Genomic DNA, 26,378 nt, shown 5'->3' on the forward strand with positions numbered 1-26,378 from the left:
GCTCTCACAGTGGATCATTTTCATTCATTCTCCGTGCCCATAGGAAATGGTCCCAGAAATTACATAACTTTCCTTTTCCCTGCTTTCAACTGGGACCCAAAAGAGCAGCCACTGAGTCAGCTGTGAGGTGTGTCCACAGCTCAAGGGGCCAGGCACGTGGCAGGTAAAAAGCAAGCTTGTGCTCCATCTGCCAAGGTGGTTCCGGCCGACGGAAGGGGCCTCTTCTCACCTGGTTGAAGGCGCAGGACAGACGATGGCAGCCCTTCCTGAGAGTTCCAAGTGAGTTCTAGGAAACCGTACACCCTGCCTTTCCATGAGATCCACTCTGACAGCGAGCACCCTTCTTGAGTGAGGATGGGAGTCAGGAGCTCATGAACTCTTCTGCTGAAACTCTTCAACAGATTTTAGTAGAGTTCCTTGCCATAGCAGTGTCAGAGAAGGGTAAGGGTGTCCCTGATGGGACATCTGTCATGCTCCCTCCTTTGGGGGAGGCAGGGGGCGCTTGGCTCTGCATTTGAAGCTTTAAATGGCTCCCTGGGATGCTGGGGAAACCCTGGTGACCTGTAAGTTCTGACTGCCACATGCCACGTGATCAGGGACCAAACTGACCTCAGTGAGTAGCTGGCCTAATACTCATGTTTTACACAGGAGGAAACTGAGGCTCAGAGAGGTTAAAGGACTGGTTGAAGGTCACATGGCTAATCATAGGTAGAAAATGTGGAATCTGATTTAATTCCTTTTAAGGCTTTTCACCGTATTGCTGGGCCCAGGGTTAGAAGAAGAGCAAATGGAAAGAAAAGGAATGTTACATAAAGGAGGCTGGGCAGGGAAGAGGGAGGGAGGGGACTTACTGTCCCAGTGACTTGACATTCATGGAATGTTCAGGAACACAACCACTTTGAGACCAGTATTGCTTCTGTGGCTTATTTACTATTCTCACCCCAAACTCTAGATATTAATCTCCAGGTGTACACACTTATTTCTACTTCTGCCACTGCAAGTGAAGGCAAGAAGACATAAATGTAAGAACAAGATTTTACTTATTTCTTTTTAAAAAAATGTAAAGTTGACTTCCCACTGAACCAAGAGCCTAGTAAGACATAAAAATATGAAATCATTTTCAACAAGATTTTTAAATTAAGAAAAAAAGTTCTGCAAGGCAGAGAGGAGAACACCTGAACATTCACAATCCATGCCACTTAGCACTATTCATTCCTGCCAGCCCAAGGCTTCACAAGGCACTCAGTTCCTTTCAAGCCCGTTCAAGTTCAGACCCCCCGTATCATGTTCAAAACTCGCAGCTCAGTGTGTTTTACAGATCAAATGCAATCCCATGGATCTGACTTCTCCAGGACTAACCGCCTTCAGCCATGAGCAAAGCAGGTGAAAGGGGAGGCCCACGGGCAGGGGACAGGCAAGCCATTGTGGCTGACATTTGGGTCTTGCAGTGGGCCACCCATCCTGGGACCAGAAGCTTCCTGCTCAGGCTGGAGAGTTTCCTGAGCATCACAAAACATTTCACGTGCATCAGAGAGATCTTCCTCAAAGGCAGGTGGCACACCTGCAATCCCAGATGCTCAGGAGGCTGAAGTAGGAGGACCCAAGTTCAAGGCCACCCTGGTAAGACGGTCTCAAAATAAAAACATTTTAAAAGGGATGAGGATATATCCCAGTGGCAGAATGCTTGCCCAGCAAGTGTCTGGCCCCAGATTTAATCCCCAGTCCAAAAAAAGAGAGAGATGGAGGTGTCAGTTAGGCAAGTGGCAGTTCCGTTTCCCTGCTCTCTGCCGACGGGTAGAGCTTCCAGGCTCCTGCCTCACTTAGAGCTGCAGACCTAGAGCCTGAGTTGACCTTTCTCAAAAAACACAGCATCCAAAAAGCTTCCCAGATTTGCTTGGAGTTCCAAGAGCTTCCCAGATTGCACGCAACAACCTTCTCACATCCTAAACCTTACAGCACATGTCTGAACAGCTGCACGTCTTCACTTACTCACTGTTTCAGTTAAAGGAAAGGGGAACAGGAACTCTAGATGGTGCCAGTTATAGGCACAGGGACAAGTTAAAAAGGGGCAATTTTACGGCAAACCTGCTGATGTCCCGTCTCTTCTCAGCAGATGCCAGCAGGCAGGTCCCTGAGGCCCCAGCCCAGGTGGGTCTGATCCACCCATAGCTCTAAAGGGACTTTTCCTTATTGATGAAGGCCCTGTGCTTCTCTGGACCGGGGTGTTGCTGCAGGTGCACAGGGTAACCAGGTCTCCAGTGACTCATTTGCCTGCTGACTTTAGCCATCTTTGCCAAGGCCAAGGGGGCTGAGGTTCCAAAGTGACTCATCCTTAGATTTTGACAGTTGTGTGGTGAGGGGATGAAGCAGGCCTTTGACAGGCTAAATGGAGGGCATCCAGGCCCCTGGGTGCTTATGGCTCTGGATAAAGCCACTCACCAAACTCATCACATGGCTTTAGATGTCATGCTTGTGAGTAGCCTGATCCATGCCTGAAGAAGTGACCTCTGTTAAGGATAAGGACCTGAGGGCTTGTACTCACCCACCCCTCCACATACACATACAACCACCCTCTCCTTCCATCTCCATTCCCATCTAAGCAGATGATCCATTCTCTGTGCCGCCATTTGGGTCCAGAGCTCATAGCCCCAAGGCAGCAGGTCTCAAGACTGGACAGGTACATCGCTTCCATGTCCCCCTCCCCCATCCAAATAGAATGAAAATGGGCTAAAGACAGCCTACCCCTTATCATCCTTCCCATGCTTCCCCAACTCCAGGCCTTGATGGGAGGCCAAGAATCGGGTGGGCTGCTACTGGTTATAGTAGTTTCTGCTGAGTCACATGGACCCTGTTCCAGTTTCCACAGATATTTAAACAAAAATAACAATGACAACAAAAATACCCTCATGATGTAGAAGATGGACTTGGGTTTAATGATCAACTGCGGTTGGACCCACAGTTTCAGGAAGCCCTGAGGGCACCGATGGGGGAGAAGGGGCAAGATGGAAAGGACGCACTCCACAGGCCTGGGAAAATGTGGGACTGCAAACTCAGAGGTGACAACTGCCACCCCAGGTCCTACTCTGCTCTGCTCAGTGTTCTGGGGTTTGAAAAAGAATATTTCATTCAATGATTTTGGAATTCAAATATGTGCCTTTGCTGACTTGGGTTTCCCTCTAGTCACTCCTCCTCTGTGCTCCAAGGGTCCCTGGGGGGGGGGTGCTCACAGCTCACATCAAATTTCAGCTGAACCCAGCTTGGCGCATCACCGCCATTCTCTGCCAGGCTGCCCAGGGACGCACATAACTCAAGCCTGGATCTGGGAGCAGAGATGAGCTCTCACGGTTGGAAGATGAAACTCTGCGTTATTTAAGTTCCTTTTCACTTAATGCATCAAACTAATATGCAGAAGTATTTCTGTATCACAGGGGACCGTTTGGTGGAGGCTCACATAGAGCAAGCGTTTAATGTTTACTGAGCGAATGTCTAATAAGGCCGAGTCGCTCAACACTTAAGTAAACATGCCTTATTAGGGAGAAGGCAGCCTGGTGTCAGGAAGGAGAAATCACGCCTCACTAATCTCCTTGAGTTCTTTGAGCAGATAAATAAGCATATGGATAAGAGGGAACCACAGAACCCAGTTTAATTTGACTTTCAAAAACCTGTGAGAAAATCCACTCTAACGACTGTTTTTAAAAAATTGAGTCACTAAGGGTTGTTTTATCATGAATATGGAATTGGCTTAAAGACCGTAAACAAAGATAAAGATAAGTGGATAGGGTCCCAGATGGAAAATTATAAACACTAGGGTTTCCTGGAGATCTAATCCACAATGGGTCTTTGATGGGTCTTTTTTCCCCCCTTTTTTCTTTTTCCATTGCGTTTGTGAATGTCCTTGATGGAGAAGTGCATATGGAATTTCCAGGTTCAGGTAATGCTTCATTCTTCTGGGGAGGTTGTCATTGTTGGTGGAGGCTTAATTTAGTTTGCACAAAAATATATTGGGTGCTGAATAGTCCTTATGTGTTTGGGCCACAGAGTCCAGTAAAGAAGTCCAAGATATGCTTCCTGGCCTTCAAGGACTAAAGATCAAGTTAGGGCGAAAGCCCGCACCTTCCTTTACTATAAATAGCAGAAGGCTCAGTGGGATCTATTGCAAAGATGAGTGGTGCAGATAAGCGGGAGCAAGGAAAGAGAGAATGTAGATGGAGGCAGGGAAGGCTTCTTGGAGGAGGCAGAATCTGAAGGGAGCCTTGAAAACTGGCTAGGGTTGGGATGGGTGTGAAGGAGGTGGAGTTTTTCTTGCTAAAAGCAACTCATGCACCATGATTGCTTGCCTTGCCTGCCCAGCACTGCCTAGAAGCTTACCTGCATGATCCCGTTTGGCATTACTCCCCATTTCCCACCGGAGGAACAAGTGGTTTAATGAAGTGAAGAAGTTTGCTCAAGCTCACTGGGCTATCGAGCATGAAGCCTACTATTCCACTGTCTCCCATGCTCTGAGGCTGTCAGCATGAGATCCAGGCTAGGGAGAGAATGGAGGGTCCCTGCCAGAGGGGGTGACAGCTTGTTCTGGGGAGAAGTGGGAGATTAGGTTGGAGCACATGGAATGGATCTAAGTTACAGGGGCCCTTAAATCTTGTCTGGGGGACTTGAACTTCATGCTGAAGGCTTAATCCTGGGATGAGTGGAAGAGGAAGGAAATTAGAACCCTACCCTGGAGTTTGGGGCCCAGGACCAACACACTTCAGTCTGGGGGTGGAAGAAATGAGGGTGGGCTGCCAATGGCTTGGAGGAGAACCTGACCAAGGCCAAAGGTATCCTCAGCTCAAACACATGGGTTGAATTTGTCTGCTCCTAGAGGGGGCCCTCTTCCAGGTCTGTTCTCAGGATCTTGTGCCCTGGGGACAGACTGGGTGTCACTTGAAGCCATATGGAAACACACAGCTGCCACATCCATCTCACTGCTCAGGGCTCGGGTGGGCTCAGGAATCATGGCAGGCTCCTGGGCAGCCTTCACCACCTGCTCGGATGGGACTTGGTGGCCCAGGTGCTCTGACGCTCAGCTCCCCTGGCTTCTCCAATCAACACCCCTTGCTGAGCTGGTGGAGCAGCGATCTACACTGACTCAGTCTGTAAGACCCCAGCAGACAAAGGCCTTCGGGAGTCTCCGAGCAGCGGGATGATAACTGTGTTGGGGAAGAGAAACCAGAAGCAGTTAAACCTCTGCGATTTCTTTGGCCATTCGGAGATGACGAAGACAGAAGACCAGGCAGTCACCTCCTTCCAGTGGCCATGTGGTGTCTGGCATTGGGCATGATGCTCTGGGAATGAGCATAATTTTGGGTGAGGGACCAATTATTCCCTTAAACCTTGACATCCAGAAATGTCACCAGAGCCAGCCATTGTAATCTTGTAGTAAAAGAGAATTCTGGACTTGCCTTGGGTGATGCTACGCAAATCTCTGCTCTTCCCCCAGGTAGTCATGTGACCTGGGTTGGTCATTTAACCTCTCTGAACCTTGGTTTTCCTGTCTGTGAAATGGAGATGATAATTGCACCAATCTCATAAATTTTGTGAAGACCCAAAAATCTACTCTGATAGCCCTACTACTACAGAATGCAGGAATGCTGTGGATAGTTCCTTTAAGATGCAGGCCCAAGGATCTCACATCCACAAGCTTTCCCCTGTTCGCAGCCTGGATGGCCCTGAATTTCCACTGTAGGAGGCCTTGCCCTGCTGGGCGGTGCTGGTCTCTGCTGGTCTGCCTCCCTCACTAAACTGAGCTCCTTGAGGGCAAGACTGGGTCTTCTCTCTCTTTACAATCAGCACCTAGACAGTGCCTGGCCTGTGGCCAAATAAATCAACAAAAGAATGGAATACGCACATTACCTACTATCCATGGAAAATGAGAGTTAGTTTGACATCCCCCACTCCCCCCCAAAATAAAGATTGGCACGGAATTGTTTGAATTCTCACAAGCATCTGTTTGTTAATTCACTTTAGACTTTTTCTATGAAAGCAAAATTGCTATGAAAAAGTCTAGAGGGAATTCCTTGTAAAATATCTATGCAAAGTCTAAAGGGTACAGCCTGTAATCCCAGCAGCTCAGGAGGCTGAGGCAGGAGGATCATGGGTTTGAAGCCAGCCTCGGCAACTTAGAGAGGCTGTAAGCAATCTGAGACCCTGTCTCAAAATAAAACATAAAAATGGCTGGGGATGTGACTCAGAGGTTAAGTGCCCTTGGGTTCAATCCCTGGTCCAAAAAAAAAAAAAAAAAAAAAAATCTAAAGGGAATTCCTGCTAGAATTTCTCTCTCTCCATTTTGAGAAAATATGGATAGCACTCACCTCTGTCATTTTCTGTCACCTCTGCCATTTTGTGAGATTTTTTTTTTCATCAAAGATTAAAAAGAAGGGCAGGGGGAGAGGCAGTACATCCTTTAGTAGGTTGGAGACTTGAACTAATAGGAAGGGCTCCCTTACAGGCTCCTCCTCCTACTTGAGGACAAATTTCCCTATCAGTGTTGTGTGCCTTCCCTTTCTGGCCTTAATACTTTGATGCCTTCTAGAAAAGATATGAACATAAAACCTGCGGCATTCTGCTTTCCTGCTGACATTATTAGCCTTGCTCAGAGTTCCAAGATGACTCGGCCTGTGCCCCGTGGATTCCCCTAGCCTCCGACCCAGCTTTGGGAAACTCTCCTGCTTTAGCATTTTTCTTAGCCTCAACTCCTCTCAAGCTTTGGTTTTCTGGAAGAGGTTCACAAATGTAAATGCCACCTTTTTTGTCGCAGTCCCATGCATCCCTTTGTAGTTCCCTGGGAGGTGTTTAGCTAAGCCCTGTAAGAGGCGCACAGTATCCCTGTTAGATCCACCGTGCAATTCTTGCATCTTACAACGAGTCCCTCATCCATCCACACACAGAGAGAAGACGACATACCGCTCTGTTGGAAAAGTTACTGAAGTTCTCAACCAACACCTGCCGGATCATGTCTGGCTTGGACATAACAATATACATCCGACGGCCAAGATAGTACCTGCAAGGGAAAAAAAATCACATTAAAAAGTGTGGCCTTAATCTACCCACTTCTCTTTCCCCAAAAGAATCCGTGGTGGCTCAGGGGAAAGGATGAAAGTAAGTAGAAGTGAAGACGTGGGAAAGACGAGGAAAGGCATGCTCCAATTGCGAGCACCAGTAGAGCCTGACATCAATTTCTTCCCACCGATATTTTGGGGAAGCCACCTTGTACCAGTCCCTGGAGGGTCCCTGCCCCAAGGAGCTCCTAATTAGGAAAGGCAGATCTGTAAATGTTAATACAATAATAAGGCATTCATCCAGAAGATCCCCTAGGAAGACCAAGGAGGAAAGTGGCAGAGGTCAAGGTCATGTGCATGTTCCAAAACTGGGGAGGTGGGCATGCTGTCAAAGACCAGTAACCTTTACACGGATTCTTGAAAACAGTCTAAAGCGAATGAATAAACAGATGCTTGTGAGAGTTCTGCAGAGATGAAGCCTCTAGGGGAGGGCCCCACATCTGGTTTCCATGCCTGTCTGTGGAGAAGCTCAACAGACACTTATGACACTCAGGAAGAGATGGAGAAGGAGGGCCCGCAGGCAGCTGGTGGGGAGCTCTGACGGAGGAGGCCGTGCTCACGTCCGTGTCTCACACTTAAGAAAGTCCAGGAGACACCGAGCAACTGAGGCCTGGTCACAGGCTTCAGGGGTCTCAGCGTCTGATGGGAGGGACAGTCAGACAATCAGCCTCCAGTGTGACATTCTGACAATGGAGGAATACTTAACAGTGCCGGTAGAGGAGAGGAAGAAGGCTTCCCGGGTGGGGCTCCCAACCCATGTTCTGCAGGTGAGCAGGAGTTAGTTCCAGAAGGTGGGTGACAGAGGAGGAGAGAGTGTGTGGGCAGAGCAGGCAGCTTGAGCACCTGGCCAGGGCCAGGCTGCCCGGGGAGCACTGTGAGTGCCCCATGGCCAGGTGTGTGAAGCAAAGCAGACTGAGGACAATGGACCACTGAGTAAGGTACATTCTAGTGCACAGCGTTGTACTTTCAGGGTTGTCCTTGATCACTGGTATATCCAGCTCAGAGCAGTGAGGAACAGATTTTATTTCTTTTTATACCTTTACTTTATTTATTTATTTTTGTGTGGTGCTGAAGATCAAAGCCAGTGTCTCACCTGTGCTAGGCAAGGGCTCTACCACCGAGCCTAGGAACAGATTGTAAAGGGGAAAGTTTATTCTAGAATTCTTACTCAGAACTTTTCACAACCCAAAAGCAAGTTAATTTTTTAAACTCTTTTCCCTCTCACTGACTGGGAAGAAAAACATTTCTCTGGCACATACTGAACACTTAGAAAATATTCACCTAAGTGACCATATTTTTCAAAACTGTTGGGAAAATCTTTTGACAACAGGATTTTTCAACAAATGCAGTGCAAAGAAAGAAAGGACACCAACTAGTTTCTTACTGGTTTTAACCAAGAAAAGGAAAATAACCTGATAAGATCATAAGCCAATGCTTTTACAAATCTTATTACAAGTGTCATAGACTCTTCTGAGAATCTAGTGAAAGCTGTAGACACCCTTCTAAGAGAAACGAACACCTTGCGGTAGTTTGTGCATGATCTGAAGGGCTCCTGGACCCACGAAACCTACTCCAGAGCAGTTTCTCAAACTTAAAATAATATGCCTAAAGTCACTTTACTTTGAAGAAGTAATAGTTGAAAATTACCCCAAGCTGGCAAGAGACAAATTTACAGATTCAAGAAGCTGAGTGAACTTCAAATAGGGTGAATCTGACGAAATCCATGGCCAGACACTTTATAATTAAGCTTCTGAAAACAAAAAGAAAGAAACAAAGAGTCTTGAAAGCCAAAAGAATGACATCTATGGGGAACAACTGGGGACGGCAGATTTATTGTCAGAAACCATGGAGACCAGAAGGAAGTGGCACATTTCCCAAGTCCCGAAAGAAAAGAGTTGTCCACCACAAGTCGTCTATCTGTGAATGAATCTTTCAGGAAAGAAGTCGAGATCAAATCACTCCTAGATGAAGAACCTGAGAGAATTTGTCAGTGGTCCACCTACCCTTCAAGAATGACTACCCAAGTTTTACGGCAGAAGGGAAATGATAACAGAAGAAAATATGGAACTTCAGAAAGGAAAGAATCATGGACTGCGTAGAAACTATTAGACTGTCCCACTTCTCAGGAGTTTCTTAAATATACTTGATGGCTGAAGCAAAAATTATAACACCATCTGATGGGATACATGTACTTAGAGGGAATACTTGGGACAATTATATTTTAAGAGTAAGAAGAGCAAAGGGACCACAATGGAGTAAGGTCACTTGAAGTGGTGAGGCATTCGAATTCATAGACTGTGATGAATTATGTATGCATACCTATGTAACCACTAGGAAAACCACGAAAAATGACATAAAAAATTTTAAGAAGTAAAAAAAAAAAAAATGTTAAATCATGTTCAAAAAACCCCACAAGAAGGCAAGAAAAGTGAAACACAAAATGAGTAAACAAAAGAAAATAAATATATTACTATATTTATAATTATAATATGATAATTAGATAACAACATATTAAAATATGGGTTGAAGCTAAAGCAGAAACAAGAGAGAAATTCATAGGACCAAATGCTTCCTTAGAAAACAGGAAAGATCTTAAATGAGTTATCTATATTTCCACCCCAAGAAAATGGCAAAATAAGAGAAAAAAAAAACCTAAATCTTGCAAAAAAGAAGGAAATAATGATGATAAGGGCAAAGGCGATAAAGTGGAAAACAAAACAATAAAAAATTAATGAAACAAAAGTGCCAACTATTTGAAAAATCAATAAAATGAAAAAAACTTCTTAGCAAAACTAACAAAGATAAAAAAAAAGAAGACACAAATCATTAATATCAGGAACCAAAGATATTATCATCATAGATATTGCAGTCATTAAAATGATAAGGGAGCCAGATAGGGGGTGCACACCTGTAATTCCAGCTATTTGGGAGACTGAGGCAGGAGGATCACAAGTTCAAGGCCAACTTGGGCAACTTAAGGAGACCCTGACTCAAACAACAAACTAACACAAAGAAAAGAACTCACTGGGGATGTAGCTCAGGGATAGAGCCCTTGCCTATCACGTGTGAGACTCTGGGTTCAATCCCCAGTTCTGTAAGCACAACAAAACAAAAAAATAAGCAACATAATAAACAACTTTAGACGATGATTTTGAAAATGAGGAAATGAACCAATTCCTTGAAAACCACAAACTACTAAAATCCAACCAAGATGAATGAAACAATCTGAATAATCCTATTACCATAAGAAAATTGAAATCATAATTTTAAATTTCCTGAAAAAGTCGTCTCCAGGCCCAGATGGTTTCAATGGAAAATTCTACCAAATATTTAAAGAACAACAACAATAACTGTACATAATCTCTTCCAGAAGTTAAAAGAGGTGGGAACACTTCCCAATTCAATTCATGAAGACATTATTACCCTGATACAAAAACCAGATGAAGACGGTACCAAAAAGAAGAAAAGAAAACAAAACCACAGCCCAGAATCCCTCACATCTTAGACGCAAAAATCTTCAACATAGCAAACCTAGCAATGTGCAGAAAGAATTAAATACTACAAGTGGCATTTATACTAGGTATACAAAACTGGCTCAATATTTTAAAATCATTCAATATAATCCACCATATTAACAGCCTTAAAAAGATAAAATATGTGATCATATCAGTTAACATGAAGAAAATATTTGACAAAATTCAGCACTTATGCATGATGGAATCTCTCAAGAATAAAGGGAAATTTCCTCAACTTGATAAAGGGACATTTATAAAAATCCTAAAATGAACATCAGACTTAACGGTGAAATGCTTTTCCTAAGATCAGGAACAAGGAAAGGCTATCTACTCCTGTTACTCTTGTACATAGTAACCAATACAATAAGGCAAGAAAAATAAATAGGAAGTGTATAGATTGAAAAGAAATGAAGAAAATTGTTTTCAGTTGATTTGATTGTCTGTAGATAAAAATACTAAAAAAATTAAAAAGCTTGCAGGATTCAAGAGCAATGTAAAAAAAAATCAATGGTATGTCTATATACTAACAATTAACATGTGTAAAACAAAATTAAAACAGAGTACCATTAACTCTATTGATGAAAGAAATCTAAGAAGACCTATGTAAATGGAGACACTTAACCATCCTCATGGATTAGAAGACATGTCAGTTCTCCCAAAAGTTGTCTAATAGGTTTAATGCAATACCAAACTCCAAGCAATTTATATGGAAAAACCAAAGACTTAGAATAACCAAGTCAATTTTTAAAAGAAGAATGAAGTGAGAGGAATCAGTGTATCACATCCTAAGATTTAACTATAGTAGTCAAGACTTTGCACCACGGAAGAGTAGTAGATAGGTACTTACAAATATACATGATACCCTACCCCCCATACACACTTGAGCACACATAAACCTGAATAAAATCTGAATAAGTTCTGTGCATTGAACCAATGTCAACCTTCTGGTTTGGTAATATGCTATAGTTATGGAAGAGGTTATCACTGGGAGAAGCTGAGAAAAGGGACACAGCATGCGGCTGTGGCTGTGGCTCAGTGGTAGAGGGCTTGCTTGGCAGGCACAACACCCAGGCTTCCAACCTCAGCGCACAACGCTTGCACACACACACTAATACAAGTACCCAGACCCTCCTTCCCTGCATGTATCTCCAACTTCCTGTGATTCTATAATTATCACAAAATAAAAAGTTTTAACAGGTCACTTGGAAGCTTAATAAACTATGAAGTCGCAGCTCTGCTCACCACCAAACCTGATCTATGAGGCCTGGTGGGACCCAGAAATCTGTATTTAAACCATCTCTCGGATTCTGATGCAGCAGGACTGCAACACACTCTGAGAAACACTGACCTAGAACAGTGGTGGGCAGCCCTGTGGGTGGCCAAAATCTACTGGGGAGCATTTAGAAAACCACCATGCCTGGCCCCACCCCGACCCACCACACCTGGGTTTCTGGTGTGGAACCAGTCACCTCTTATTTTAACAAGCTCCCAGGGGACCCTGATATGATTGACAGTAAACAGATTGGGGACCCAAGTTAAAAAACGCTTCAAGTTCACACCCATTCTCATTTCCCTAAATCCTGAGCTGTAAAAAGAAAGCAGTTTCACCCTGGGGTGCACACACCTATTTTGGTGAAATATTTGTATTGATTTCATTATTATCAACATAATTTTGCACATAATCTGGACTCAAAAAATGCTTCTACATTCCAATGGAAGTCGTCCTTTCAAGTTGTCACCTTGGGAGTCTTTCTGATTTTTTCTAGTAATATTGCTAATGCTAAAAACAATTTTCGAACAATTCCTTCAGAATTGCTTCAGAGCTGGTTTATGAACCTCATGAGGGAACTGGCCCCGTTTTACATGTAAATTGTGTAATCTTGTGAATTTATATTTATAAAAATGCTCATCTGTAGTTTGAGGAGCTCCTGGAAAGATATGGAATGGAGAACAGTATCAGCGAAGCTCGTCTTAAGCCAGCGCCGCCTGCCTGCCTTCTTTAATGGCTCCTGTCTCTCCGTCTGCCCACCACTCCTTGGGGAGCCGGCCTTCCTATTCCACAGAGTTATGAAGGAGCTGTAAATTATGGAACCTTGTCCCTGTGGTCAAGGGGATGGACTCACCATCTAGGCATGGCCAATCACAGGATCCCATCTCCTTGGCAACCACGACTGGTCCAGCTGGTGTGCACATGACCCAACCAGCCAGGGTCAGAACACTTCTCGGGATTTCTAGATGGGACTGAGATGGACATGCTCAGTCTTTCTCCTAGAGCTGCTAAACGGGGACTGTAGGAGGTTAGGGTTGTTGATGACCATTTTCCTGCCATACTGAGACAATCTGTCTGCAGAAAGAACTGAGAGAGAGCAGCTGAGATTTATGACACATGTGCAGGAAGGACAAAGTCAATCCAAGTCTCTACCTACAGCAGCTCTTGGTTTGCTCCTCCAGGGTTTGGTAGTTAGTTTGTGCCAAGATGGGCTTGACTTGGGTTTTCATCAGGTATAACCAGGAAGCCTAACTGGTATGGTGCCCTCTTACCTTTTCCACCTTGTGGATACCTGGGCCATTCTGCCTATCAAAGCTCACTTCCCTAAATCTTCTGATAAGAGGTTTGTACTTGGGTATGTGCTGGGGTCTGCGTGACCCCACCAAACTTCTTGTAGAAATTGAATCCTGTTGTGAGGCTATAAGGTAGGACCAGGTGGCATATTTAAGAGGTATTAAGGACATTTAATTAGGTATTAAGGGCTCTGCCACATGAATGAATTAACCCATTCATGGGTTGATGGAGTCTGGATATCCTGAGAATAGGTTTGTTAGGAAAGCCATCTTGGCTCTGTCACTTGGATACGCTCTAGAATCATATCATTCCCTGTGACACCTTGGGACTCTGTAAAGAATGTCCTCCAGCAAGAATATCATCAGATGCAGCCCCACCCCCTAGTTTATGGAAAGATGAGCTAGACAAACCTTTCTTCTTTACAAATTACCCAGTTTGTGGTATCCAGTCATGGCAACAGAAAATGAACTAAGACAGCATGAATATGTACCAGTGTCGTCTTGCTTCTTGAGATGGCTTTGTTCTAAGTATATATTTGCTTTATTATCTCATGTAATTCTCAGGAAATGGATGAGGTAGTTATTAAACCCACTTTTCAGAATATGAAACTGAGATTTAGTGTGGCTAAGTCATTTGTCCGAGGTAGGGACTGACCCCTGCCTTGGAGCTGTCCTTGTGGTGGGCAGGCTGCCATGGCCTCTTCTCTAGGCTGGCCTTGTCTGTAGAACAGCTCCAATGCTGGTAGGGAGTGAGAGAAAACAGGCAGGCCCCCAGCTGTGCAGACTGTGGCTTTTACAGGTAGAGATTTAGGGCATATTCTTGCTTAATAGACCGGAAAACCCCCAGCCCAATTAAGGAGGTGAGGTCTTGTTCCCCTCTAATCCAAAGTCGTACCTCTGGCAGGTAGATTCCATTAGGGGCAAGAAATTAGTAACCAGTTATTCATTTATCCCTCTTTATGCACATAATAATTTGCTTATTCAACTCCAAAGCACCTGGGTAGAGAGAAAACATAGCAAATCTGTGAAGTATTGTGCAGACAAAAACGGCACCTGTTTGCCTGGTTTAATTAGTGGTTTTCTTTTTTAAAAAAAAACTGACCAGTCAGTTCAACCAAAATAGCACAGCTGCATTCTGGGACTGCAGGGAGAGAGAACTTGGTGTTTTCCTGGGGGCTGCCTGGCTCTGTTCCAGAAAGCCTGCCCCTGCCAGGGTGATCAAGGTCTGACTGTTCATGGGGAGGAGGAGGGTGACCCCCAGGCACTGACTCGGAAAGGTGTCCAAGTCACACAGCTGGACAGGAAAGCGTGCTGTAAAACAGTGTGTCTAGCTCAATTAATAAGTCAAAGCCAGTCTTAGTGTCGATCAGAATGTCCAGGGGGTGTTTCCTGAGCACATACTCTGTGTCAGGCAATATGCTGGGGCCTGATGACCAGTTCCTAAAAGTCTGGAGGAAGACGGATCAGACATGTGTCAGGGCAGGAGGTCATGGGGTACTTTTGCCTTTTATGTTACATGTTTCCTTACTACTCCTGTGTTTTATATCAAGTGGGTGTGACCTTGGGATAGGGAAAGGGGAGGGGGCTTGCCACTGGGCGGTCCCACCGAGGCTGTCCGGAGGAGGACTGAGGTTGGCAGTGCTGAGGCTGCAGGGCTGGGGTCTCAGGGGCTCCTTCGAGACCTTATTTTGTGATTTGACATCCGTGTCACCTTGAGCAAACTCAGCCTTCTGACCTTTCCTTGCTAGGAGGCGCTTATGGAGGTCAGCTGGGAAGTCTGTCGGCAGGAGAGACCAGCCTGCAGGAAGGGAAGGGCCCACACGCCCAGTGGGCAGGTCACACCCTGTGGGTGCTCATGGGGGACCAGGAGAGTCCTAGTGGAGGCCCACACTCCCTGTAGACAGACAGAATACGAACACACCTCACACAATCCAGGGGGCCTCGGCGTCTCTGACCACTGCCAAACACCGAGCAGCTGAGAAGCGGGGCTCCCGCAGAAGCTGCAGCCCCAGGAGGTTGAAGATGTACCAGGGGAACCAGCGTCCAGGCCTCAAGTTGGGCCCTTTGGCCCTAGATATGGAAGCATCAGGAAGCTCAGTGGGGCCAGGTGGGCACACATGGCTGGAGACTTGTCACTTCCAAAGAGTTGAGAGAGAGCTACAGAGAAGCCCCCCTGCTGGCGGACCTGGTGCTGGGCTGGCAGCGACTCCTCTGGAGGGTGGTCCCCACAGTGCCAAGGAGTGGCCGTGGCCTGGAGTTCTGGGGCTCTCTCCCTGCTTGGCTCATGGGGGCATCTGGCCCCCTTGGGTTAGCAATCCCATCTGTCGTTAGGGCCAGAGGTGGCTGAGGGGCAGAGCAGACCGTCACCAGGACACTGTTCCAGGGACCAGGGATAGTCAAAGGGCCTTGTCCACCCCTGTCACTCTGAGCGGGCTGTGCATCAGCTGCCCTTGGAAGCCTCAGGGTGCTCAGGAAGACTGAGGAAGCCCTGCAGAGGCTGCAGGCAGAGTCGGCCCTTGCCCACTGTCCCCTCCCAGGTGACCAGCCAGGCTGCCCCTCTCCTGCTTCTTCATGCTGCTACAATTCCTGGTCCCTCACGATGGCCAGACCCTGGGCCTCCCACTCAGACCTCTGTACTTCTGCATTCTGGCCTGTCTGTCTGGCATCCTGTCTACCCGAGAGCCTGGGTTTCTCCAGTTTCTTCCCCCAGGATTTTGTGAAGTGCCAACCTGATAATGCTACCCCTTGATTGGAAGCCCCCAATGTTTTGCCAAGACCAAGCCCTCTGGGGGTCTTCGGCACGTGACACCCAGCTGGCCTCAGCCCTCCATATTTCCCGCCACTCCAAGAGCCAGATCTGACAACCAACCTGCATCTCCCCAACCCTCCACGATCTCTCACTCCCAGGCCTTCGTACATGCTGTTCCCACCTCGCAGGGACAGCACTCCCTGTTCTTGCCTGGTTAACTCCTGGTGGTTCCCTACCAATTATAATTCTTTCTTGACCATCTTTCCATGTGACTTCAAGTGCTTTAAACACAGGGACCTTGTCTTGTGTATCCAGGGTTAATTCTAGAGTTAGGTATGCAATAGGAGCTGTGTAATGCTCATGGAGGGCTGGATTCTCATTTCAACCTCGATCCCAGCTGTGTTTGGATCCTGCCTCTCTCCCTTAGACCAGGACAGCAGCCCCCATCTGGGCTCTCTCCACAGACCAACTCTCCCATCAGGGTCCAATCCTTTGTGAAACAGAAGCTGATCGTGTGGTTCCACTCTCTGGGACTCTCTCCCTGCTCCCCAGCCCTCTGCAGGAAGACCTCTCAGCTTCTCCATGTGCAACCAGTGGCCCTTCTGGGGATTATCACCTCCTGTCGCCGCTGGTCTCACACAAGGCTTTCCCAGCCTTCTCAGTTCATGACACCCTCAGTGACTCAATAATAGTTTTTTATAGCATCCCCCGGCCAAAGAAGTAGCCAACAGCCTCATTTTTAAGCAGTTAAGCCCAAACAATAAGTATTCATGTTCTAACAACTTAGAGGACGTTAGAAAAAAAAAAATGATAGACATAAATTGGAAGCAGTTCTCATGGGGGCTGACAGATGTCACCGTATTTTTATAGCCATTTGAGATATCCCAGGAAGCCCCAGGGAGTTCACTGTGGCACCCTGGGGTGTCTCTGCACACAGTTTGGGAAACTCTTGCTCTTTCAGAAAGTTACGTGTGGTTCCCATATTTTCCCCCTTTCCCCACGCCCCATTCCTTTCCCAGATTTCTCCTCTGAAGTGCCACCCACCCCCTTTGTTAGTTTGGAAACCCTTCCGTGCACTGGTGTCCCTGGCCCCTCTTCTGTAGAACCTTCTTGGGCCCTTAGCTCCTCGCAGTTTCCGAGGCACCCAGGGGTCTTCTGTCTGCACCACACAATTGATCCATGGGCTCCTGCTGCTGTGTGAGGTTTTGGAAGTCAGAGCGCTGTCCTGTTTCCCCCTGTGTCCCCAAGGGCTAGCAGAGGGCCTGTCCATGGGGAAGTAAACCTCTGTGTCTGCCCTGGAAGTTCCGGAAGATCCCTGTGTCCTCCCAGGTCCTGTTTCTGCTCCGGGAGAACCTGCAGCCAGACTTGGAGCCTCAGATCGTGTTTCTTTTACTCACAATTACCCTGCATTTCCCAAGGCACCCGTGCCTGGCCCTTCTCCCACACTGGGGGCTGCTCTCCCTGCCTTAGTCCGGCCACATGGAGAGGTGCCCCCTGTGGAGTCATTCAGTCACCTGCACCTGACCTCTGTACAAACCTCAGGTCTGGGACTCACCCCCTGGGGGGCCGAACATGCAGAACCCCCTGATTGCCCTCATCCACACCGTCCTTCAGAGCTGCTTCCCACCAGTTGCAGGACAGATGTCAGATGCAGTGTGAGCCTGAGCAGCAGGGACCCCCATGACTTGAGGGTAGCCCTTCCTGCACCAGCCGGCACACCGTGACTGGACTAGGCTGGGGACCGGCCTGCCATTTCATCCTGCCAGAGGATGACTGACCGTCCTCCTCCCTCCCCCCGCAGGAGAGAATTCCTGTGAACATCTTGCTCTCCAAACCCACCTCCCTGTCAGCTCTAGGAACCAGCCTGCAAGATGTGGGTTTAGCCAGCTCCAAAGCCATTAGCAAAAATGGTGAGTGTCCTCAGCCTGGTCATCAAGGCTGACCGTCATGGTGGGCGACTTCCTGATCCATCTCTGTCTTCTCCTCCGCTGTGGACTTCCCTCCCTCCCCCCAGCTCTCTCAACTCCAGGTCTTCTCTCTGCTGCTCTCCTCGGCCTCCCCTTCCCCCAGGCTCCTCCAAGGCCAAGCCCCTCCTGGAAGCCTTCCCGCCCTCCCTGGCCTGTGATCCTGCCCGTTCTTGGCTTCCCATTGCCTGGTCTCCCCCATGGTCGCCGTCCACGTCCTCTCTGGCTGTCATGTGCAATTTAGCTCATGTCTAGGTTTGTTTTCTAAATTAGAGACATGAATGACTTTTTTTTTCAAAGGGGAAGGGTGGTCTCTGCCACTGTCAACGGCTCCGTGTTATGCTCAGAGCAAAGGCCGCAGGGCTATGGAGTGGACCCTGTGCAGGGGGAGGAAAGGTCATAAAGAGGGAGGAGGGGCACCCTCCCAGAATGAGCAGAGGATTGATGAGCACTGTGTTTGGAGTTACGGCCTAGAGCCAGTCCCTTGGGTGTGTGGGCGACTGTCTCTACACCTGGTAGATTTCCCAAGTGTCGGGTTCAAAAGCAGGTTTCATGCCCTTCACTAGCAGCCCTCTAGCCTACTGCTGGGAATATGTGTGACTGGTCCCTAAGTCGTGACAGCAGGGGTTTAGTGAGGGCTTGGGTTCCACATCACACAGAGCAGGCTTGAAGAGGCCACAGGACTGTGGCTCTTACCAGGGGAGTCCCCAAGGAAGAGGACCCTCTTCTGCACACCTTCCTAACCACCCCACCCCACCCTCCTGTGGGAAACACGCACAGTGACTGCTCTGTGCAGGACAGGGCCTGCCCACGGCTCAGAGTGATGGTGGTGGGTACCCGCAGGAGGCCTCGCAGCCAGGAGACCCGAGGATCCACACAATGTGCTTCCCCTCCTGCGTCTCCCATACTGATTATTTGAGAGCAGGCAGGAAGATAGCCTCCCCTCTGGCCCTCAGAGTCTTCATCGGTAAGATGAAGTGGTCCTTCTCATCTGGGTAAGTTACGGCTGTGTGCAGCTTCAGGAAAGCTTTCTCCAGAGCAGAGCTATGGCTACCAGAGAGAATTGGGCAGCAAAAGGGGAAAATATCTGAAAGAAACCTCTAACGATAAACCTCCCTCCCCTCTTGGATACCCCCGCCCATTTAATTTATTCAGTTAATAAAACTTATTCCCCAGAGGGGAAGAGGCAGAGGTAAGCTGCAAACCAATCTGCCTGTGTGAGCAGGGGTTTACATGTATAGCTCATAATAATGATAAAAAAAAGAGTAATTAAGAGATGTATTGAAGTATGCAGAAATCCTGAAGGACACCGAAGATTCCAATTCGAGTTACTGTCCTTGGCGCAAATTTAATTCCAGGGGGAAGAGATAAATAAAAATAAAGAAAAAACAAATTCAGAACAGATGTTAGGCAAGCAATTTTTTTCACAGTAAGAATCATAAACATGAAGAACAGCCTATAAGGCAAAGTTGTTGATGCAAACAGCATTGAGCTACTAAATAAATAGTTCGATGGCACCGCGGGGACAAAGACACATTAAAATAGTCATTTGTCTGTCCCTGAGTATTTTTGCCCACACGTTATGCCCAGGCATGTATATTCTAGGGTACTGGAGGGAGGTGTGTGTGTGTGTGTGTGTGTGTGTGTGTGTGTGTGTGTGTCCTGTTACGTAGAATACGTGCAGGAAATGCATTTGTGTGAGTATGTAGCAAAATCAGCCCTCCCCAAAGGATGTGGGAGTATGTGTGGACTCCGAATAGGAATAGAGGGCTTGGCAAATAGAGGGCTTGGTACCATTTCTGCATAGAGAAGGAGGCCAGGGGAGGAACCCCAGTGCCCGGGGAGGAATGTGCCGTCTCCTGAGCAGGGTCTTAGAAAGCCCAGACGTGGGACATTGAGAGAAAGGGAAATTTAAGGGCAGAAGAATTTCAGACAGAGCTGGGGAGTCACAAGAGGCTGGGAAAATAAATCAAAATGAAAACACAGACACAGGACTTCAGGGATGAGCAGCAGTGCCGAGATGATTCCGGTCCAGCCCCTGCCCTCTCACAGCTAGGGAATAAGGAGCCAAGAGAGGAGGTGACTGGTTGCCATGCGCCATCTCCTGAGGGCCACTTCTCACCCGGGAGGACCCTGGAGGGGAGCAGCAGGGCAGAGATGGAGGTGACAGAGGCAAGGAGGTGAGAGGTCCTGGGGGCAGGAGTGGTGGAACTCCCCCAGAGCTGGTTGGAGAAGGGGCTCCCCAAAATGCTAGCTGACTGCAAGAAGGCCTTCCAAACCCAGGTCAGAGGAGCAGGGGACTCAGTCGGGATCCCCGCTACCTGGGCGGTCTACACCAAGGGAGCTCAGAGTCCCTTTGATTCTCACGTCAGACCTGTGAGGTACACAGGCACTTGGGTGTTTTTTTAAGGTGAGAAGATGGTTGAGGGACTCATTCTGGTCATTCAGAGTTAGCAGAAGCTGAGCTAAGACAGGAAGACTTCGAATTCAGTTTTCTGGGTGCCCTCGGTTGATCCCCCAACAATAGGCTACTAAGAAATGACCCCTTGGAAGTGGGGCATGAGTGATCCAATAATGACTTGGGTGAGTGGAGCCCAGCTGGTGCCATCAGAGTGGATCCTTCACCTTGTCTTGTTCATCTTTTGGGTCCCAAGATGGCCTTTCCTGGTAGAAATCAATTTTGTACTTTGATAAGCTAATGATTGATGAGAATAATTAGGGGCCTCCCCCACCTAGAAGCCTTGGTTTTTAAGCACTACTTTCCCCTACTTCTTTCATGTTCTCGAAGAGAATAATACCCATTATCAAATTAGCAAAATAACAAGATCTTCTGTTTGAGGTTTCCTTGGGAAAGGCCTGTTATAAAAGGCATGCATAAGAGGCAATTCATTGAGTCAATCGACAAAGATTTACTGAGCATCTATTTTGTGTTGGGCACGATTCTAGGCACTGAGGATATCAGGAGGAACAAGAGACAAAGTTCCTGTCCTTGTGGAGTTTGCACTCTTACAGGAGGACAGGACAATAAATAATTACATCACCTCTTGTCAAGGTAGGAGTGTTTAGAGTCCCCGAAGCACAAGAAGAGCCAGTGGAATGGGAGAGCTTTGGGGGTAGAAGGAGAACGCACACCACCAGCCTGTTCCTCTTGCCAACCACATGCCCTCTCAGTTTAGAGTCACACATTTCTGTCTAAATTGGGGATCATATGCTCCGCCCAAACCAACTCCCAGTGTTGTTGGGCTGGTCACGTGAGGTACTCTATTGGAAAACTATTATGGATTGACATTTAGTATGGAAAGGGGCCCAGGGAACAAAGACATGTCTTTCTTGCAGTTATAAACATAAGACAGACAGCTCATAGAGCTCTCCCAGGTCCATGAAGGGCCCCCGGAGAGAATGTCCACTGCAGGATTGTTTGCCAGAGGCCACTGGTGTCTCCCTCAGGGACAGGGGACAACCAAGACGCATGCAGGTGTCAGGCAGCAGTTAGAAGCAACAGACTTAATGGGCACACAGCCATGTTCTGGATCTTGAAAGTAGAGCGCTAAGTGAGGAACCAGGGCGTAGCACGAAGTGGACACATTACCATCGGCACACACTAAAGACTGTCCAAGATGGCGACGCGCAGTTTTGTAAGGACATGTAAAAGAGCACACATCCAGTACCTCGGGGATGGGAAAGGGGATGGGGGGAAGGCATGGGTGTGAATAAGCCAGCATAGCATGCAGCAGGCCTCCCCAGCTCTCCATCGTAGCAAAAATAAACACTCCCAGGTGAACTTCAAATGGAGGCAGTTAGTAATTACTGGTTGTAATGCTGGAAATTCACAGTGATGAACTCACTGCCTTTACAATGGCTGTTTTCCTGTGTGGGATTCTTTAGGAGTAAATGCTGCTATCTTAGAGAGATCCACGCTTTCTCTCACAGCCTGTTCTCCATATTCTAGTCCCAGGAGGTGTTCTGGAAAACAAAATCTGGCCTGGGGTCAAATAAACACACACACACGACTCCTCACTGGAGACTTTCCAAGCACATATCACACGAAAGGTGCTGAGCTGTCATCCCGTGAAGAGACCCGTGTTCCTTGACTAACCCCGCGTTTCCACCGTTTGACTGGAGGGGACCCCTGCTTTTATTTTCCATGTAACAATTATTATTGGTGATGGAAATGGTCCAAAGGACACACATTAGATTGTTGAATACGAGGTGGAAGATTCCAGATTCCAAGCACACCCGGGAACTCTCCTTCCTTATGCATTGAGTGATCCTTAGCATGCTTCATTCTCGATGTCTCAGCAGCTCTGCCACGATCTGAGCACCTGTGCCCCCGCCCAGTTCATATGCTGACCTAATCCCTAAGGTGGTGGTGTCAGAAGAAAGAGCCAGGCCAGGGCAGAGCCCTCTTGTAAGGGATTAGTTCCCTTTAAGAGTCCCAAAGGAGCTGGGCCCTTTGCCTCTTTCCTCATGAGGACAAGGGAAGTTGCCACCCGTGAGCCAGAAAGCAGACCCTCACGAGACATTGAGTCTACAGGAATCTTCCCACCCTCCACGACTCCATTCTTTTGTTATAAGTCACCCAGTTTGTGGTGTTTTGTTATAGCAGCCTGAATGAACCAGACAAGCTCCAACGGACTACAGCAAAGATGAGATGATTTCCCCTTCATCGGGTTCAACCCCTTTCATCTTTGGAACTGAAAGCCAGAGTCAGGGATTCAGGTTGACTCATCTTTGTCCTTACAATCAGTGACTTGCTCAATTCTGCATTTTTTTTTCCCCTCCGGGACATTTCTTCTGCAAAACTCTCCCTCTTTTCCTGCCATTTCTGATAATGCAAATCACTGTTTTCACAACTGGACGAATGGAATGTTCTTTGTTGGCCTGGGGATGTGGCTCAGTGGTAGAGGGCTTGCCTAGAATGTTCTTTGTTTGTTTTGTTTTGAGAATTCTGTCCTCCCCTGCGCCCCTCCCTTGTCTTTCTTCGCTCTGAGCATGCACACATTTCAGACCACCCCCCTCCTTAGCACTGTTCCTTAGGTCCCTCTCATCTCTGGCCATTGACACGTCTGTCCTCTCTATTGCTGTCCCCACCATCCCCCTTTCCTGGCACACCCTCAGCTTCTAGTCTCCTTTGTGTGTCAGCCCTAGCCTCCACACTTCCCCCCAAGCCTGTGTGCCTGGCCATCCTCGCGGCCCCCTGCCAGCTCTCCCGTGTTTGGATGTCTGAGAAGCCAGTGCACCTCTCTCGGTGGGCTTGCTGTCCGTGCAGGGTACAAAAGGGGAATCCAGTGTGTCTCTTCCACAAAGGGTCACATGTACCTATGAAATAGTAAGAGTCTGTGAAAGAAAACCAGATTCATTAATAAGCTACCCAGGGCCGGGACAACATCTCCACAGGTTACTTGCAGGAGGAAGCCCTGAGATGGAAGGTTCTAGGGAGAGAAGGAGAAGTGGCGAGCCCACGAGCAAGAAAGCAGAAGTCAGCGACAGAAGATGAAATTGATGTGAAGCCCAAGGGTCACAGGGAGCCGGTGGGAAAGAGGGAACTTGGAGGCGGTGAACGCGGGATGGAAAAGCAGACACATAAATTGTAAAGGTTTGGCAGAGGGGGTGAGATAAGAAGAGGAGGAGCTCTGGGTGGGGACTGCTGGGAATTTATTAAAACGAACTGAATTTATGGTACAGGGCAAGCATTCGTTGGTAATGGGACTAGTTTGGTAAAAAAAAATGTGCTCGATGGCTCCCAGCCAACAGGAAGTTGGAGGCAAGATCACTGGGGTCGTACATTCCAATCAGAAATGCATGGTTCACATTGACCCGCTGGGTTCCAAAGTGCAAAGACGGGCATAAATTTCCTTTGGCGTTCACCCTGGAGGTTTGAAAACAGAAATAATGGCCACCTAATCACGGTGGAAAGGGAACAATAAAGCCGTGCTATAAAGGGTCCTCCAAATGTAACATGATGGGGTCACTGTGGAAAACAGGAGAGCAGTTCCTCAAAATACTAAAAATAGAATCGCTACATGATACAGCCACCCCCACTTCTGGGTAGACACCCCAAAGAACTGAAACTAGGCACTTGGAAAAAAAATATCTGCACACCCACAATCGTGGCTGCATTCATTCAGAGAAACAACCCAAGGGTCCACCAACAGACCAATTCATTAACAAAACGTGGACTATCCATGCATATGGCGGAATTCATTCAGCCTTGAAGGAAGCTCTGACACATGCTGCCGGGTGGATGAGACTTGAGGAAGGCACACTATGGAATAAGGAAGACATGATGGGACCTCCATCCCAGAAACCTGGCTCATGACGTTCCTCCTGCCAGCCCAAGTGTGATGCATGGCGTCCAACCAGGAGGACAGACTTCTTTCCCAGGCATGTTACCTGTGATGTCTGGGGCTCGAGGCCCTGGAACCCATCAACAGGTGTGGATTTGGAGAAGGGTCAAATCCAAGATGCTGAGTGTCTATGCAGGGGTGGATCTCAAGCATCCTAGTGGGCTCTCAGCCTGAGGACGACAAAGCAATGAGGCTTCTTACACCTGGGATGATCTGGGGAACCCAAAACTCTAGCAGAGAATCTGCGGCTTCTGAAAAGTCTGAGAGCAGTCAAGAATATTTTGGCTAAAGACTTTTGAGAGAAACCAGTGTCCCTGGTGATTATGGGAAACAAACTGTGTTTGACAATGAGACAGGAAAGAGAGCTTGAAAAGCTACAACCTTCATAGGAAAGTGGACATTGTGTTCAACAACATCCCTGCTGGTGGTTCCTATGGACCAGACCCCATATTCGCCCCAGAGAAGATGCTGAGGGGATCACCCAGAGAGGAGCTGGATTTCCTGTGTCAGTTCAATACCTGGATGCCCACTTCTCCTGTGGCCCGAGTAGCATCTGGAGGTGCTGACAGGTGTTGCAGCATCAAAGACCACAATCACCAGGTCCACCTAACAAGTGAGGACTGGCCACCCACCAGCCATAGGTTCAGGGCAAAAGTTGGTAATTTCCTCTTTAAGCACAGGCAAATATAGAATCACCTACTAAAAATGTCTTCTTAGTGGTTAACGTGGGTGTCCTGGAGGATACGTCAGAGACTCCAACTTTCATCAATTGGCCAATAAACTGAGAACTCTACCCAGGGTGGGAAAATTTCATATGATGTATTGCAGAATTCTTACAATTTAAGGGGAAGACAGGGAGACATGGTCTTAAGATGCAAAGGATAATCAAGGAACTTATTTTAGTAGTTCTGCTTCTGTTATCTGCCCCGGGCATGTAGGCATCATAAAACTTGGCAACGCCTTGCTAGGGAATTACTTAGCTATAGAAATGTTACACATAGGACTGATCAGGAATAATTGGAATACATAGGAAACGACTCACACTCTGAAAGATTTAAGAGACCTAAGGAAGAAAGGAGAATGTGTTCTAGTTTAAAGATGAACTTCAATTATTCAGAATTTAGTAGAATTTCAAACATGCATATGTGACATATGATGTTTTATTTTGATATGTATGCTAATATCCAGAGGTAATTATGATTGAGAAATTTAGATGCTGTAGGCTTACCTTTTGCCCTATGCGAGGAATAAGACTTAGAACTGGTATTTTAATCATTCAAGGGTTCTGAGAAGTTAAAATGTTTTTTTTTTCTCATAAAATAGTGATCAAAAAGGAACTATCAGCTCTATGTAATTTAGAGTGCATTGCTTCTTTGAGTTTAGTGATGATTTTTTAAAAATTATGAAATCAAAGATGACATGTCATTCTTCTCTTTAGAGAGAAAAGGAATGCTTTTTGCATTCTCAATTAATTAGACTTAAGAACAACAAGAATTGAGTTAAGTTTGTGCCATTTTTGAGATTGTCTGTGCAAAGGAGTTCTTGACAAAATATATATGCATAAAGCCATGTGCTATCAGGACTTTCTTCCAGAAGGGAGAATGCCTGACAAATGTCACAATGATTCATGACCATGTGATGTAACTATTATGCATTTTTGAGTTGAGCAACTTGGATTTGTTGCAGGTACAATTCAATTAAATGTGGAATTTATTCTTTGAACTTATTAGCTAGAAATAAAGCTTTTATGCAACTTTAATTTGAGATGTTCTATTGTTTGGGAACACACCTGTGCTGGTTGTCATTTGAGGGATAAAGAAGTTATTGATGCCATATTCAATTGTCCCTGATGGAGCATGAGCTCCCTCCCACCTTGAGCCTGGGATACTACTGCCCATGCTGGATTTGGGATGTGAACATCGAGAAGTGCAAAATGAAAGCTGTGGCTTGCTCTCCAGCCTCTGCAACCTTTCATTCTTCCCTGCTAGGTGCTCTGTCCCCACTTCAGTGTGCCTCAGCCCTGGACCAGAAGAAGCCCAGCGGAGCTCCCTGAGCCCTGACTTCCTCAGCCCGGATCTATTCCAGCCAGAGTGGCCCTTTCCTCTGTAAGTCATGATGGGACCTTGGTGGTTTCTGAATTCTTG

At 47.1% G+C, this 26,378-nt stretch overlaps 1 protein-coding gene across 1 annotated transcript in view; it reads right to left on the reverse strand.

Moving 5' to 3' along the window:
* Nucleotides 1–26,378, reverse strand: part of Tbxas1 (thromboxane A synthase 1) — a 153,788-nt gene that overhangs the window by 85,236 nt on the left and 42,174 nt on the right. Inside the window, exon 4 of the mRNA XM_026405397.2 lies at nucleotides 6,943–7,039. Coding sequence (XP_026261182.1) covers nucleotides 6,943–7,039 — 97 coding nt within the window. The remainder of the gene's footprint in view (nucleotides 1–6,942; nucleotides 7,040–26,378) is intronic.

Source organism: Urocitellus parryii, chromosome 3 (assembly GCF_045843805.1).
Source record: "Urocitellus parryii isolate mUroPar1 chromosome 3, mUroPar1.hap1, whole genome shotgun sequence".
Lineage (NCBI taxonomy): Eukaryota > Metazoa > Chordata > Mammalia > Rodentia > Sciuridae > Urocitellus > Urocitellus parryii.